Source organism: Pan paniscus, chromosome 13 (assembly GCF_029289425.2).
Source record: "Pan paniscus chromosome 13, NHGRI_mPanPan1-v2.0_pri, whole genome shotgun sequence".
NCBI classification, from domain to species: Eukaryota; Metazoa; Chordata; class Mammalia; order Primates; family Hominidae; genus Pan; species Pan paniscus.
The window spans coordinates 73,793,525-73,809,918 of record NC_073262.2 but is presented as its reverse complement, the minus strand read 5'-3'; the positions used below and the strand labels follow the sequence as shown (position 1 = coordinate 73,809,918).

General features: G+C 37.6%; 2 protein-coding genes across 6 annotated transcripts in view; both read left to right on the top strand.

Moving 5' to 3' along the window:
• TLK1 (tousled like kinase 1) overlaps positions 1–16,394 on the top strand; it is a 170,824-nt gene that overhangs the window by 24,029 nt on the left and 130,401 nt on the right. The window lies entirely within an intron of this gene.
• LOC129397281 (uncharacterized) lies at positions 12,604–14,881 on the top strand. The gene has a single exon (XM_055108751.1). The coding sequence runs from the start codon at positions 12,607–12,609 to the stop codon at positions 13,102–13,104; it is 498 nt and encodes a 165-aa protein (XP_054964726.1). The 5' UTR covers positions 12,604–12,606; the 3' UTR covers positions 13,105–14,881.

The following is a 16,394-nucleotide window of genomic DNA, read 5'->3' as shown; positions in this document are numbered from 1 at the left end:
CAAAATTGTAGTTGTGGTTAAAAAACACACGACATAAAATGTACCATCTTAGCCTTTTCTTTTCCTTTCCTGTCCTGTCTTGTCCTGTCCTTTTTTGAGACAGCGTCTCACTCTGTCACCCAGGCTGGAGTGCAGTGGTGCAACCTCCGCCTCCCAGGTTCACTTGCCTCAGCCTCTGGAGGCTGCCACCCTGCCTGGCTACCTCTTAGCCATTTCTAAGTCGGTAGTGTTAAGTGTATTCCTGTTATTGTGCAGCTAATCTCCAGAATGTTTTCATTTTGTCAAACTGTAACTTTACACCCATTAAACAACTTTCTAATTCCCCTCTGCCCCTAGGCCCCAGCAACCACTATTCTACTTTCTATCTCTGTAAGTTTCACTACTCTAGATACCTCACAGAACTGGAATCATATAGTATTTGTCATTTTGTGTCTGACTTATTTCCCTCAACATAATGTCTTCAAGGTTCATCCATATTGTGTCATGTTTCAGTGTTTCCTTCCTTTTTAAGGCTGAATAATATTCCATAGTACGTGTGTACCACATTTTGTTTATCCATTCATCTTTTGATTGGACATGGGTTGCTTCCACTTCTTGGGTATCGTGAGTAGTGCTGCTATGAACGTGGGTGTGCAGCAATGTCTTTGAGATCCTGCTTTCTATTTTCTATCTAGCTGTACCATTTTACATTCCTACTGACAGTACACAAGGGTTCCCATTTTTCCACAATCCTTGACAACACTTTTTTTCAGTGTTTTTGATGGTAGCCATTCTAATAGGTGTGAGGTGATATCTTATTGTATTTTTTATTTACATTTTGCTAATAATTAGTGGTGTTGAGCATCTTTTTCTTTTTTTCTTGTCGCCCACGTTGGAGTGCAGTGGTGCGACCTCAGCTCACTGCAGCCTCTGCCTCCCGGGTTCAAGCGATTCTCCTGCCTCAACCTCTAGAGTAGCTGGGATTACAGGTGCCCACCACCACTCCCGGCTAATTTTTTACATTTTTAGTAGAGATGGGGTTTTACCATGTTGGCCAGGATGGTCTCGAACTCCTGACCTCAGGTGATCCACCCTCCTCGGCCTCCCAAAGTGCTGGGATTATAGGCATGAACCACCGTGCCTGGCCATCTTTTTCTTTTTTAAGAGATAGGATCTTGTTACATTGCCCAGGCTGGCCCCAAACTCCTGAGCTCAAATGATCCTCCCACCTCAGCCTCCAGACACGATGCCTAGCTCAATTAATATTTTTAATTGGCAAATCATAATTGTATACATTTATGGGGTACAGTGTCATGTTTTTATATATATATATATATATACACACACACACACACATGTGGAATGATTAAACAAAGCTAATTAACATATCGGTCACCTCCTTTAATTTTTCCAGCAAGACATTTGAAATTTATTCTTTTAGCTATTTTGAAATACATGTCATATATCATTATTAACTATAGTCACCCTGCTGTGCGATGGATCTCAAAAACTTATTTTTTCTGTCTAACTCAAACTTTGTGTCCTTTGACCAACATTTCCTCATTTCTCCCAGCCCCTGGTAACCACTATTCTTTCTGCTTTTGTGAGTTCAAATTTTTTAGATTCCACATGTAAGTGAGATTATGTGGTATTTGTCTTTCTGTGCCTGGCTTATTTTACTTTGTCCTCTAAGTTCATCCATGTTGTTTCAAATGACAGGATTTCCTTCTTTTTTAAGGCTGAATAGGTCCGGCTCAGTGGCACATGCCTGTAATCCTAGCACTTTGGGAGGCTTAGGTGGAAGGATTGCTTGAGCTCCACCTCAAGCACCCCTTGAGGTGTGAGCTGTGATGGCACTACTGCTCGCCAGCTTGGGCGACAGAGCAAGACCCTGTCTCAAAAAAAAAAAAAAAAAAAAAAGGCCAAATAGTATTACATTGTATATATACCACATTTTTTTTTTCCTATTCATCTGTTGATGGACATTTAGGTTGATTCTGTATCTTGGCTATTGTGAATAGTGCTGCAGTGAACATGGGAGTGCAGATATCTCCTTAACATAATGATTTCAGTTTCTTTGGATATATAGAAATGGGATTGCTGGATGTGAGCATCTTTTCATTTGTTGGCCATTTATATATCATCTCTGGAGAAATGTCTGTTCAGATTCTTTGCCCAATCGTTAGTCAAGTTGTTAGCCAACTATATTTTAATAATACTTTCTTTTCTCTCTTGCAGTGTGTCACAAGTACAATTAAATAAGAAATTAACATAATTTAATCCTTACTTACAAAGGTAATATGTTGCAAGAATGAGGGGAACAGTAAGGGGAATTTCTGATTTGCTAAATGCCAGTCTAAAGGAGAAGCTGACCATTCCATAATTGTTTTTAAAGTACATGAACAGCAATCTGAGAGGATGAAATATATATATAATGTGACTAAAAAAGATATGGGATTGATTTTTATGTGTCATATAGAATTAATCATACCTTGCCTATATATTATAATCAAATTGTTAAGCAGGTAAATTCAGAGAACTGTTATGCTGCATGGCATTTAGGTTTACATGCTGAGGAAGAAAAAAACTTGAAATGATTGTGGCTGGGCACATAACAATGAATTTTATGGATAAAAAAAATCAGCCAGGTATGGTGGCACATCTCTGTAGTCCTCAGCTACTTGGGAGAAGGTGGGAGGATTGCTTGAGCCGGAGGGTGAGGCTGCAGTTAGCTGCGATCATGCCACTGCACTCCAGCCTGGGCAACACCCTGACACCATCACAATGTATATGAAACATAAATAAATGTTATGTTTAGACTTGGGTCCCATCCCCCAGATACCTCATTATGTACACTCAAATATTAAAAAAAAAAAAATCAGAAGTCTGAAACATGTTGCTCCTGGGCATTTTGGATAAGGGATACTCAACCTGTATTCATCATTGTTCATAGTTAGACACTATGAACTATCAGTGTCTAAAGCCAGAAAGAAACCATTCCCTTTTCTTTTTTTAAAAAAGTTTATTTTATATTATTTTAGACAGGGTCTCACTCTGTCTCCCAGGCTGAAGTGCCTTGGTAGAGTTTCAGCTCACTGCAACCTCTGCCTCCTGGATTCAGGTGGTTCTCGTGCCTCAGCCTTCCGAATAGCTGGGATTACAGGCACCTGCCACCAAGCCCGGCTAATATTTTTGTATTTTTAGTAGAGACAGGGTTTCCCCATGTTGGCCAGGCTGGTCTGGAACTCCTGACCTCAAGTGATCCACCCTCCTCAGCCTTCCAAAGTGCTGGGATTACAGACATGAGCCTGCGCCTGAATTCAGTCTGTCACCAAATCTTGTTGTTTTTTGTCTAGATACTTTTCTTATCTGTCACTGTTCTAGTTAGGCTCCTATTTTCTCTTAACCTGGATGGCTGCCTAACATGTCTCCATGTTTCCCCTCTGGAATCTACTGTTAGGCAAAAAGGCAGAAGCTATAGTACTTGACAGGTAACAATGTTTAATTTTCAACTTGACTAAAGTAGCTCAGCTTGTGTCCCTTTTATTTTTATTATTATATAGTTTTACATATTGAGCTCCAAGAAGTTATGGTTCCTTGGTTTTTAAATAAGATCTGTAAGAGGAGTTTAATCCATATTTAGTGTTGTGTTAATCTTCAAGCCAGTAAGTTAGACATTTATTCTCATTTTACAAATAAAGAAATCGTTGCTGAGAGTTAACTGTGTGGTGGAGTTGAGATTTAGATTTAGTGTTTTGTTATGTTTTTTGAGACAGTGTCTCACTTTGTTCTCTAGGCTGGAATGCAGTGGCGTGTTCATAGCTCACTGCAGCCTTGATCTCTGGGGTCAAGGGATTCTCCCACCTCAATCTCTTGAGTAGTTGGGATCACCACACCCAGCTAATTTTTTGATGTTTTGTTGAGATGAGGTCTTACTATGTGGCCCAAGCTGATCTTGAACTCGGAAGCCATAGCACCTGGCTAACAGCCATCAGTATTAAACACAAAAGTTTAAGTGTCCCTTTTAGGCTTTTAATTATCTTAGAAAACAGCTATTTGTAAAGAAACTTAAAAAACTTTTACTAAAATACCACTACGCTGTATTATTAGAGTACTAACATTAATATGCAGTGAACTTATACAAATACATAAGTTTATAATTTATCTGAAACTCGTGTTGGGGGGGTAAGTGTAACTTTATGAGTTTCTGGATATATGACTACTGTTGATATGGTTTAGCTGTGTCGCCATCCAAATCTCATCTTGAATTGTAGTTCCCATAATCTCCATGTGTCCTGGTAGGGACTCGGTGGGAAGTGACTGGATCATGGGGGCACTTTCCCACATGCTGGGTCTCCTCCCGATAGTGAGTTCTCACAAGATGTAATGGTTTTGTAAGTGTTTGGCATTTCTCCTGCTTGCACTCATTCTTCTGCTGCTCTGTGAAGAGGTGCCTTTGGCCATGATTGTAAGTTTCCTGAGGCTTCCTCAGCCATGAAGAACTGTGAGTCAATTAAACCTCTTTTCTTTATAATTACCCAGTCTCAGGTATTTCTTCATAGCAGTGTGAGAACGGACTAATACAATGGTAAAGAAAAACAAACCCAAACTGAGAATTGGATGGATGGAGATTTTATGTAAGATCTTTCATTTAGCAGTACGTCAGCTAGTGATAAATATATCATGTGATGAACTTTCAGGATTTTCTACACATTTTCATAATTGTAAATGTAAAAGCGTCTTTGAATGCCAGGGGCTACCACTGTATAAAATGTAATCTCAATTGTTGGAAAAAAAAAAAGTATGTGGAAAAAAAGACTGGAAGAAAATAAGCCATTGTTGACATTGGTTATCTTTGGGTGGTAGGCCTGTGAGTGGGATTTTTTTGGCTCTAATTTTTTGCATTTTTCCATTTTTCTTTACCATGCGTTCATGATTACAGGTAAAAAGGGAAAGAAGTGAAATTGCTTCTTTCCTGACAGTTTTTTAGGAAAATATCCTTTTGTTCATAAGGCAAATAAATTGTCTTGGGGAAGAAATATGAAGAAATATGAAGTCAGAAATATAATAATTGAAAGAAGTCTTGGTATAAGTCAGTATTTTTAAGTGACTGTTTGCTGGAAAACTGTGGTGTTAATCTGAGGCCAACCAGGCATATGACTGTAGAACTTTGCATCTGCCACTCTGTTTTGGCAGCTTTTAGAGTAATACAAAAAAGGTATGAGAATGATGTGACCCACAATTTATTTGAATCACTAAATACTGTCCAAAAATGGCAGTTACAGTAATTTGTGAGGACACTAGGGGATCTGATTATATCATAGGCCATTTTGGTCATTGAGTATTAGGTTGAACCATATGAACCTATTTTATAGATTAAAAATGGTTGAGTGTCTGTAACTTCCTGTGATTTAACCTGTTAAAAATAGTACTTTTTCATCCTTCATTCAAATTTGATTTACATAGCTTGTGTTATATACATATTTCTGTATCTATCTATATATCTCTATCTCTCTCTCTCTATAGATATATAGATCTCTGCATCTATCTATATATATAGATACAAAGATATATAGGTATCTATCTAAGTTTACAGGTTGGTGTGTCCGTTAAGGTTGCAGATGAAAGAAATTATTATTAGAATCTTAAAATTTTGATTTTGGGGTGATTTGGTCATTGGAAATATGTCTTTCTAGAGGACCATTATGACCTTAATGTGGATTATGTGCTAATTTATATATCTGGATCCCAAAGTTGGCATTCCCTGGAGTCTTGATAGCACGTTAGAGTTGGAAGTGATGGTTAAAGATTGTTTTAGTTTTCATCAAGCAGGATAACTCAACATGTCTACGTGGACATGTAGAGCAGGTAGGAGCCCTATCCTACGTAGGCTAGCCTGTTTTATTGGAAATCTGGTGGATAAAATTTATTTATTTTTGTTCCTTATTTGAAGGTTTAGGCTAGGTGAGTAGAAAGTGAGTAGATTGGAATGCTAATATGTTCCTTCTGTTGCTTTCTCTTCTCACGTGATTTACTTTGCATGTATTTTTGGGCAAGTTGCTTATTTTTCTGGGACTTAGTAAGTAAACATCATTTAGGCTATATGGTCCAGGAACCTGCCAAAACCTTAACATGTATTATCTCATTTAACTCACCTTATGAATTAACGCTGTGTCCTGCCTGTGAACAACCCTGTGATGGACATAGTCATTACCAAGATTTTTTTTTTCCCCGAATTAGAGTTGCTCTGTTGCCCAGGCTAGAGTGCAGTGGTGCGATCTTGGCTCACTGCAGCCTCCGCCTCCTGGGTTCAAGCAATTCTGCCTCAGCCTCCTGAGTAGCTGAGACTACAGGCACGTGCCACCACGCCCAGCTAATTTTTGTATTTCTAGTAGAGAGGGGGTTTCACCATGTTGGCCAGGCTGGTCTTGAACCCCTGACCTTGTGATCTGCCCGCCTCAGCCTCCCAAAGTGCTGGGATTACAGGCATGATCCACTGTACCCAGCCGTTATTACCAAGATTTTATAATAATCGGGTCACTACGTGGCAAAGCTGGGATTTGAACTCAGGCAGTCTGGCCACAGAGCCCATGTTCTTAACCTTACAGCTGGCTGTATTGTTAAATGTCCACAGAAATCCATTTTAGGAATCTTACGAGGATATGGTAAAGAAGATGTTGATGAAATAATAGGTTGAAATCACTGTATGAATATTTAGAATATTTAGAATTTTACCCATGTTATGTTATGTTATGTTATGTTATGTTATGTTATGTTATGTTATTTGGTAACCTATCTATAGCCCAGGCTGGAGTGCGGTGGCAGCATTTCACAGCTTACCACAGCCTCTTCTTCCTGGGCTCAAGTGATCTTCCCACCTCAGCCTGGGACTATAGGTGCGGACTACCATGCCTGGATAATTTTTTAAATTTTTTTGTAGAGATGGGGTCTCTTCAGGTTGCCCAGGCTGGTCTCGAACTCCTGGGCACAAAGGACCTGCCTGCCTTGGCCTTCAAAGTGCTGGGATTACAGATGTGAGACACCACTCCTGGCCCCTTGTTGATTTTCATTCATTGTTTTCAGTTGTGCTTTAATATGTAGATCGTATTCAACTTGGACTTCTTACAAAAAGTACTTGCAGCCTCCTTTTTGGTCAGGGATTTACTTACCTGCTGTAAAGGGACTTTAAGAAAGAAAAACTGTTCTGTGGCCCTTCTTTCACCCTGTATTATTGGGATAGAAGAATAGGCCAAGGAGTACTGTGGAGCAGTAAATCATCACTGTCCTTTTTAAGGTTCATAACAATTGGTTACCTCTCAGGAGTGGGATTTTAGGAGGCAAGGAAGTATTGGGACTTTTTACTTTTATATTTTTGTATTTATTTCAAGAAGCACCTATTACTTAGTAATGAGGGAAAGGGATGAAACCAAGAAAGAGTCTTGAGTACTTAGGTTAGAGACAAGATACCAGTCTACTTTCTGGTAGTGAGGAGAGGGTAATTACCAGCTCAAGTTTTACCAGATTCCTGTTTTGGAGTTTTCTTAGAGAACATTCCTTCTTACTGCAGGATCAAGTACATGCTCTGTTTTTCTCTGTGTCTTTGTCTGTCTCTGACATGGACACGTGCACACACACATACACACACACACACATACTCTTCCTCTGGACCCTTCTTTTGGGACAGAGATGCTTAGTTGAGTGGATATAAACTATAACAAAAGGCAGTATAACTTAACCTTTCAGTGTCTCAATTTCTCTATTTTTAAAATCAGGACTATATGTTAATACAGAAATGCAGTCTAGTATAAAATACATCTATATGTGAGTATGTGTATATACATTTGTATGTATGTGTATATATATATACATGTACATGTATATACACAATGTGAGAGATTGATTTTAAAAATAGCAGATTGTCACAAGTTTGAGGCTAGAGGAAGAGGAACTTGGTTAGTTGTGTTACTACTATATTAGCATAAAGAAATTAGGCACGGAAGTATATGTAATCCTATTATACTTAGCAGGAACTTCTAACCCCAGGAAGAACGCTAGAAGGGGGCTTATTACATTATATATGCTAATATTTATTGAGCACTTATATTTTAGCATACATATATGTTCACATTTATTGAATGCTTTCTAAGTGACAGATTTAGTTCAAAACTTCGTATAAACTTATTTTACTTTAACAACTCTATAAGGTATGTACTTTTATTATCCATTTTCTATATAAGGAAGCTAAAATAGAGATTAAAGAACTTGACCAAACTTTACACAACTTATCGACCTACATATGTTTTTGATGAAAGAAAAATTAGTTGTCAGATTTTTTTATTAGTAAGAATAAAATTGAAATTTAAATTATTTTCATTTTTTAAGGTCATGGCAGTATAGAGAAGCAGAAACCCTATGCTTTAGTAACTCTGATGCAAGCCATATCTCCTTATATGAATTATTTGGTCTCAGAGTATTTGAATTCTTTGCTGTAAGGCTTGCAACAAAAGTGTTTAAAAAGACCAATTATATTAAAAAGATTAGGTGAAGCATTACTCTGACTTGGAATGATTCTAGATTAGACCTGTCTTCTCTACCACAGGCTTATATAATTGAACATGTATACCTAGATTCAGGGACCTGACTTTCTATACTTACTGTTGTCAGACATTTGGGTGAAATCTTCGGGAAGTGTGTGTCTGTGTTTATGTGTGTATGTGCAGTACATATATATCTATATATGTAGATAGATGGATAGATAATATGACTCAGAAACAGATAAATAGTTTAGTGAAACTATTTAGTGAATAAAGTACAAAACAGACCGATGTTTATGGAATGTGATAACCAGAGAGGTGTTTTAAATTAGTGGGAAAAGTTTGAATTAGTGAGAAATTGGGACATTTTCCTTTGGAAAAAAATTATATATATATCTATATATAATTCTAAATGGATTAATGTTCTAAATGTTAATATTTGAAATCATTAGAAAAAAATGTAGGAAATGGGTTTATTGAATTCATGTGAGGGAAGGGTTAGAAAAAGAAATTGGGCTGGTTTTGTGATAGCTCATTTAACTAACATGTTCATTTAACTGCCAAAAAATTAGAATATTTGGTTTTAAAGTAGGGAATCAAACTGTGGAATAAATAATGCAACATAGTATAGCCAACAAAAGTTATAACTAAATATGATACAAAATATTGTCAATGAAAATAGGTATGTTCTGTTTATTAACCATGTTAAAATGGATGTTTCAAGACAAGATTCAGAAGTAATTCCAGTGTTATACAATATAGACTTCTTGAATTTTTTTTTTCTTTTTCTTTTTTTTGAGACGGGAGTCTCACTCTGTTGGCCAGGCTGGAGTGCAGTGACATGATCTCAGCTCACTGCAACCTCCGCCTCCCGGGTTCAAGTGATTCTCGTGCCTCAGCCTCCTGAGTCGCTGGGATCACAGGTGTGCACCACCACGCCTGGCTAATTTTTGTATTTTTTAGTAGAATTGGGGTTTCACCATGTTTACCAGGCTGGTCTTGATCTCCTGACCTCAGGTGATCCACTCACCTCAGCCTCCCAAAGTGCTGGGATTACAGGCGTGAGCCACCGTGCCCAGCCCAGACTTTTGAATTCTTTTGCTTTCGATACTTTCGAGTGCATTAAAAAAACTAATGAAAAGGAATTATTTAAGTGGAATATTTTATCTTGGAGAAATAATTTCATTGTCATAGTGTTTATTTTTAATAAAAGGAACCTCTGCCTTATCTAGCATAATATGGAAAGTATTAATAGAAGAAAAGCTTTAACTGTTCTGTATAAATCGGCTTATCAAGTGTAATATGAAAAGTAGCAGTTAAAATCTCGAGTGAATTAAAATATTTTTAGACTTCAGGAAGTTTTAAATTTAAAACTAAGGTCATGGCTCAGCAGCAATTGAATCTACTATTAGAAAGCTCTTAGTGAAAAAACTCTTTTTCACCTTTTTGGTAACTGGTATTAACCTTTTAAAAACCTGCATTCTAGGCATTTGATTTTATTATGACTGTCGTCAAGGAAGATTAAGACTTAAGGCAACTAAAAAATTATATAATGAAAAAATGATTCCTTGTCATAAATACAGGTGATATAACTATCATATAAAGTGATGTTGACTAACCAGAACTAGTAATATGTTCTAATATATCATCTTTGGATCCTTGGGAGCCCATACTTCTACAGTAATCAACATTTATTGAGTTTATGAGTGTGTGTGTTTAAAGACACAGGGAGAGAGAGAAAACATGTTTATTAAAATGAAACATGACAAATTAATGGGTCAGATTGTGTTCTTTATGTTCCCTAAAATTTTTCTTCATCATATTGAATGTGATTGATCTCTAATTTGGGTAGTGACATTCCTTGTTATATGTTTTATGTGATGTTTTGGATTTACATTTGTAAATTTTGGGAAACAGGATAGTAAGAAGAGTAGCATAATTAAAAGACAGGTGGTTGTGCTTTGAAATGGGCTATTCTTTAAGAATGGTATGATCTTTATAGTGGCTTTTGTAATTTCTTCCTTTTCAAAATTATAAACATTTATTGTAATAAAGAATTTGATGGATTATAGTGAATTTACTTTTTTTCCAGAAAATTTCCCTCTTGAGGACAGAATTTTTTGTTAAGGGTCAAAAATGACAGTTTGAGTCCATAAAAGATTGAAATCTTTGAAGTGTGTTTTCTAGAACAGGAGTAAGTAAACTTACCTATTTTTACATGGCTAAAAACATCAAAAAAGAATAATTCTTTCAGGTGATGGGTGCACCAAAATCTCAGAAATCACCGCTAAAGAACTTATTCATGTAACCAATCACTACCTGTTCCCCCAAAACCTGTTGAAATAAAAAATAAATAATTCTTTGTGACATGTGAAATTTGAATTTCATTTTCTATTTATAAATAAAGTCTTATTGGAACACAGCTGCTTTTGCTTTATAATGGCAGAGCTGAGGAGTTTTGACAGAAACTGTATATGGCATTCTCATTACTTCAAGCTACTGTTTGGTGTACCACAAATTTCAGTGCTGCCATTATTGCTTGACAGTGTTTTGAGTGCCACATCTGTGACCAGATTGCAATTTTTTATTTTATTTGTTTATTTATTACCACTGTGTATCCATCATGTCAAAAAAAGGAAAGAAGAGAAAAATATAGACGTGCTTTTAAGGCACATTGGAGTGTGGGTTATTTTGTTATTGAATTTAATAGCAAAACATTGCTCTTATTATGAAGTGACACTAGAGCTGCAATAGAGGAATACAGTATACATGAAAGTAACTAGACTAATCATATACTACACTATGTCCAACTCTCAGCAAAGCAATAGAAAAATTACAAAACTTAAAAATGGAATATCTCATCACAGCATAATTTCTTCATAAAAATGAAAATGAGGCTGCCACCAAAATAAGTTTCCAAGTGGCTTATTTGTTTGCCAAGCAAGGAAAGCCATTTACTGATGTTGAGTTAATTAAATTGTATTTTATTGAAGCAGTCAAAAAAATTATGTCCAGAGAAAATAAACTTGTTTTAGGCTATTAGCTTTTTGGCAAGCACAGTTGATTTAAGAGTTGAGGACATTTGAAGCAACATCACTAGTCAATTAAAAAACAAGGCAAATGATTTGGAGTGGTTTTTCTCGGCTCTTGATGAGCCGGCAGATGTTATTGATACAATTCAGTTGTTCTTTATTCAAGGAGTCAATTCCAAGTTTGAAGTGGCAGAAAAGTTGGCCTCTGAATAGTCTGTGCAGAACAACTACAGGCAAGAATATTTTCAAAGCTGAGAAAACACTAAGTACAATCTGAAGTGGAATCTGCTAGGATGTGCTGCAAGCGGTGGTGATAGAATACATACGGAGCAGCAAAAGGCTTAGTTGGACTAATTTACAAAGCTTGTAAAACTGAGGAGTTCATAGTTTATGGTTATTCATTGGCAGATACTTTGCAGAAAATATTTCCATCTATCCATGTGTGTTACTGAATCAGTACTGTCAACTGTGAAGTCAGTTTGCTCTTTTGGACTTAACTAGCATCAGCTGCATTAATTTTTGTTAGAAACAGGACAAATATCCTGACTGGCTTAGAAGTGGTAAAGTATATTTTCACAATTGTTTGAGCTAAAGGCTGAGATTGAAATTTTTTTAATAAAGAGAACTGCCCTCAACTGCTATTAAATACTAATTAGCTTTGGAAATTAGCTTTTTGTGAAGATTGAGTGATGTTTTTAAAATGAATTTAACCTAAGATTTCAAGGCAAAATAGTGCCTGTATTTGAAAGAATGTGGTAAAGTCATTTCAGTGGCAACTGATATTCAAATCCCAAATAATTTCAGGCTGCTTTATATATTTCTCAAGCTGTCAAAGAAGTTAGATTGTCATTCCCACATAAATATGAGTGGACGTATTTTCTAGTCTCAAACTATAGTTCCCACAGCATTTTTCAGAAGTTGACACAAATGCACAGAAAGTTCCATATTTCAAAAATTTGTTTAATTTTGTAGTGGAGAAACTTTCTACCTAACCTTGAATTGGAAGTAATTAATCTGCACTGTGATGACATACTGAAAGGCAAATATCAAATGAAGAACCAATGGATAACTGCCTTCCCAGTAATGAATATGCTCAATTAAAATCATGCTTGTGGGTTAATATCAATATTTGGCAATATCTGTTTCTGTTAAAAGACATTTTCAAAGACAAATACATGCAGTCTCATTACAGATCAATGTTTTTTTGTTTGTTTGTTTTTAAGCAAAAGCGCTGTCATTCTGCGCCCAGGCTGGAGTACAGTGGCACAATCATGACTCACTGCAAGCCTGTATCTCCTGGCCCCAAGCGCTTCTCCTACCTCAGCCTCCTGAGTAGCTGCGACCATAGGTGCATACCACCACACCTTAGGTTTTATTTTTTTAATTTTTGTAGAGACAGGGTCTCCCTATGTTGCCCAGGCTGGTCTCGGACTCTTGGGCTCAAACAATCCACCTGTCTTGGCCTCCCAAAGTGTTGTGATTACAGACGTGAGCCACTGCGTTTAGCCTGCAGATCAATATTAACAGATGAGGCCAGGCGTGGTGGCTCATGCCTGTAATCCCAGCACTTTAGGAGGCACAGGTGGGCTGATCACTTGAGATTAGGAGTTCAAAAACAGCTGGGCCAACACGGTGAAACCCTGTTTCTACTAAAAAAAAAAATTACAAAAATTAGCCAGGCATGGTGGCATGTGCCTGTAATCCCGGCTACTTGGGAGGCTGAGGTGGGAGAATCTCTTGAACCTGGGCGGTGGAGGTTGTAGTGAGCCGAGATTGTGCCACTGCACTCCAGGCTGGGCAACAGAGCAAGACTCCGTCTCAAAACAAAATTTAACAGATGAGTATTTGTAATAGATTTTGATGATAGGAAACCCCAATTAAGTGAGGTGCTATCTTCTCAAAAAGAATTTCATTCTTTTCATTAGCAAACTTTTATTAAAAAAAGAATGTGTGTGTGTGTGTGTGTGTGTGTGTGTGTGTTTATTTATTTATTTTTTTTTTCATATAGGGTCTTCTCATGTCACCCAGGCTGGAGTGAAGTGGTGTGATCTCGGCTCACTGCAACCTCTACCTCCTGGGTTCAAGTGATTCTTGTGCCTCAGCCTCCTAAGTAGCTGGGATTACAGGCATCCGCCACCACACCTGGCTGATTTTTGTATTTTTAGTAGAGATGGGGTTTCACCACGTTGGCCAGGCTGGTCTTGAACTCCTGACCTTAAGTGATCCGCCCTCCTCAGTCTCCCAACGTGCTGGGATTATAGACGTGAGCCACTGCACCTGGCCTATTATAAAATATTATACTCATTATTGTATCTTGGATTTTGTCAATAAAAAGTTTTTGGAAATTGTTTCTGTATCCAGCCTGGGCGACAGAGTGTCTCCAAAAAAAAAAAAAAAAATTGTTTCTGTCTTGTTATGTAAGTATCTATATGATTTTGCCTGTTGGCCAGCAAAGACTAAAATATTTGTGACTGGGCCCTTTACAGAAAAAGTTACAGATCTGTGTTCTACAGAAGTACTTCTGAAACATGAATGTATATAGTAATTACTGGGGATCTTGTTAAGATGCAGATTCTGGTGTGGTCGGTTTGTGGAGGAACCCATGATTTTGCATTTCTTATAAGCATCTTGGTGATACAGTTGCTGCTGGGCTCATGCACTGTAGTTTAAGTAGCAAGGCTCTACTGTTTAGGATTAACATTTGCTAAGCACCTATTATGTGCCAGGAATTACACCAGGGGCTCTTGAGTATATTGCCTCTTTAAAATATCTTATTAGGGCCGGGTGCGGTGGCTCACGCCTGTAATCCCAGCACTTTGGGAGGCTGAGGTGTGTAATTCACGAGGTCAAGAGATCGAGACCATCCTGGCCAACATGGTGCATCCTGGCCAACATGGTGAAACCCCGTCTTCACTAAAAATACAAAAATTAGCTGGGCGTGGTGGTGAGCACCTGTAGTCCCAGCCACTCAGGAGTCTGAGGCAGGAGAATCGCTTGAACCCAGGAGGTGGAGGTTGCAGTGAGCCAAGATTGCACCACTACACTCCAGCCTGGTGACAAAGTGAGACTCCGTCTCAAAAAACAAACAAACAAAACAAAAAGTAATTAGAAGGTGTTAAGAATTAAGGAGAGATTGTGCTTTTAAGAGTTTTTGGTTAGAAACCCATTTGTTCTTGGGTGCCTAATTTCCTGTAAGACCTCATGAAGAGGGTTGAGGTCCTAGAGGAAGCTATATATCTGGGAAAAACAATAGGAAACAAAATATATTATTATTTACTGATCTAGGTCAAAGCAGGGCCCCATGCCCTCATCTTCCATGGTAAATTTCAGTGTGCCATCAACCAGTTATCAAGTCAAAGAGTAGGCATAGTATATAGCACGTATATGCTTTATAAATATTTTCTTCCAATCTGTTGTTTACCTTTTCATTTTGTAACCATGTTCTTTTGAACTAGCACCATTTTAAATTTTTGATGAAGTCCAATTTATTGAATTGAGAACTTGTAAGTATTATTTGAGACAGGTTCTCGCTGTGTCACCCAGCGTGGAGTGCAGTGGTGCAATCTTGGCTCACTGCAGCCTCGACCTCCTGGGCTCAAGCAGTCCTCCCACCTCAGCTCCTTAGTAGCTGGAACTACAGATGCTCACTGCCACACCCAGCTAATTTTTGTATTTTTTGTAGAGACAGGGTTTTGCCACGTTGCTCAGGCTGATCTTGAACTCCTGGACTCAAGTGATTCTCTTTGCCTTGGGCTCCCAAAGTGCTGGGATTATAGGCAGGCGCCACGACACCTAATTATTTTTTTTAAAATTGTGGCAAAATATAAAATTTACCATGTTAACTATTTTTAAATGTAAAGTTGAGTGGTATTAAGTACATTCATACTGTGCTACCATCACCACTATTCATCTGTAGAAATCTTCTGTCTTTCTCAGCTGAAACTCTGTACCCATTAAATACTAACTTCCCATTCCACCACACCCCCAGCCCCTGGCAACCATCTTTTGTGACTGGCTTATTTTACTTAGCATATCTTCAGAGATCTCCGTGTTGTAGCATGCACCCATATTTTCTTCATTTTTCAGGCTGAATAATATTCCATTGTATGTAGATACCACATTTTGTTTATCCATTCATCTGTTGATGGCCACTTGGATTGCTTCTACCTTTAGGCTAATGTGAATAATGCTGCTGTAAATGTGTTTGTACAAATACCTGTTTGAGCCATTGCTTTCGCTTGTATTGGTTATATACTCAGAAGTGAAATTGCTGGATCATATGGTAATTCAGTGTTTCATTTTTTGAGGAACCGCTATACTGTTTTGCACAGTGGCCGCACCATTTTATGTTCCCACCAGCGATGCACAAGGATTCCAATTTCTCCACATCCTCACTAGCACTTGTATATTTGGGGTTTTAGTTTTTGATAACAGCCATCCTAATGGGTATGAAGTGGTATCTCACCGTGATTTTGATTTGCATTTCCCTCATGATTAATGTTGAGCATCTTTTCATGTGCTTATTGGTCATTTGCATATCTTCTTTGGAAAAATTTGTATTCCAGTCTTTTGCCCATTTTTTAATTGGGTTTTTTTGTTATTGAGTTGTAGAAGTTCTTTATATATTCTGGATATCAATCCTTTATCAGATATATACTTTTCAGATATTTTTTCCATTCTGTGGGTTGCCGTCTCACTCTGTTGATTGTGTCCTTTTAGGCACAAAAGTTTTTAATTTTGATGAAGTCTAACTTACCTATTTTCCTTCCTTCCTTTTTTTTTTTTTTCTGACGGAGTCCCACTCTGTCGCCCAGGCTGGAGTGCAGTGGTATGACCTCGATTCACTGCA

What these genes read in the sequence shown, in the direction of transcription:
- LOC129397281 (XM_055108751.1), top strand. Translation starts at nt 12,607, where the DNA reads ATGGATAACTGCCTTCCCAGTAATGAATATGCTCAATTAAAATCATGC.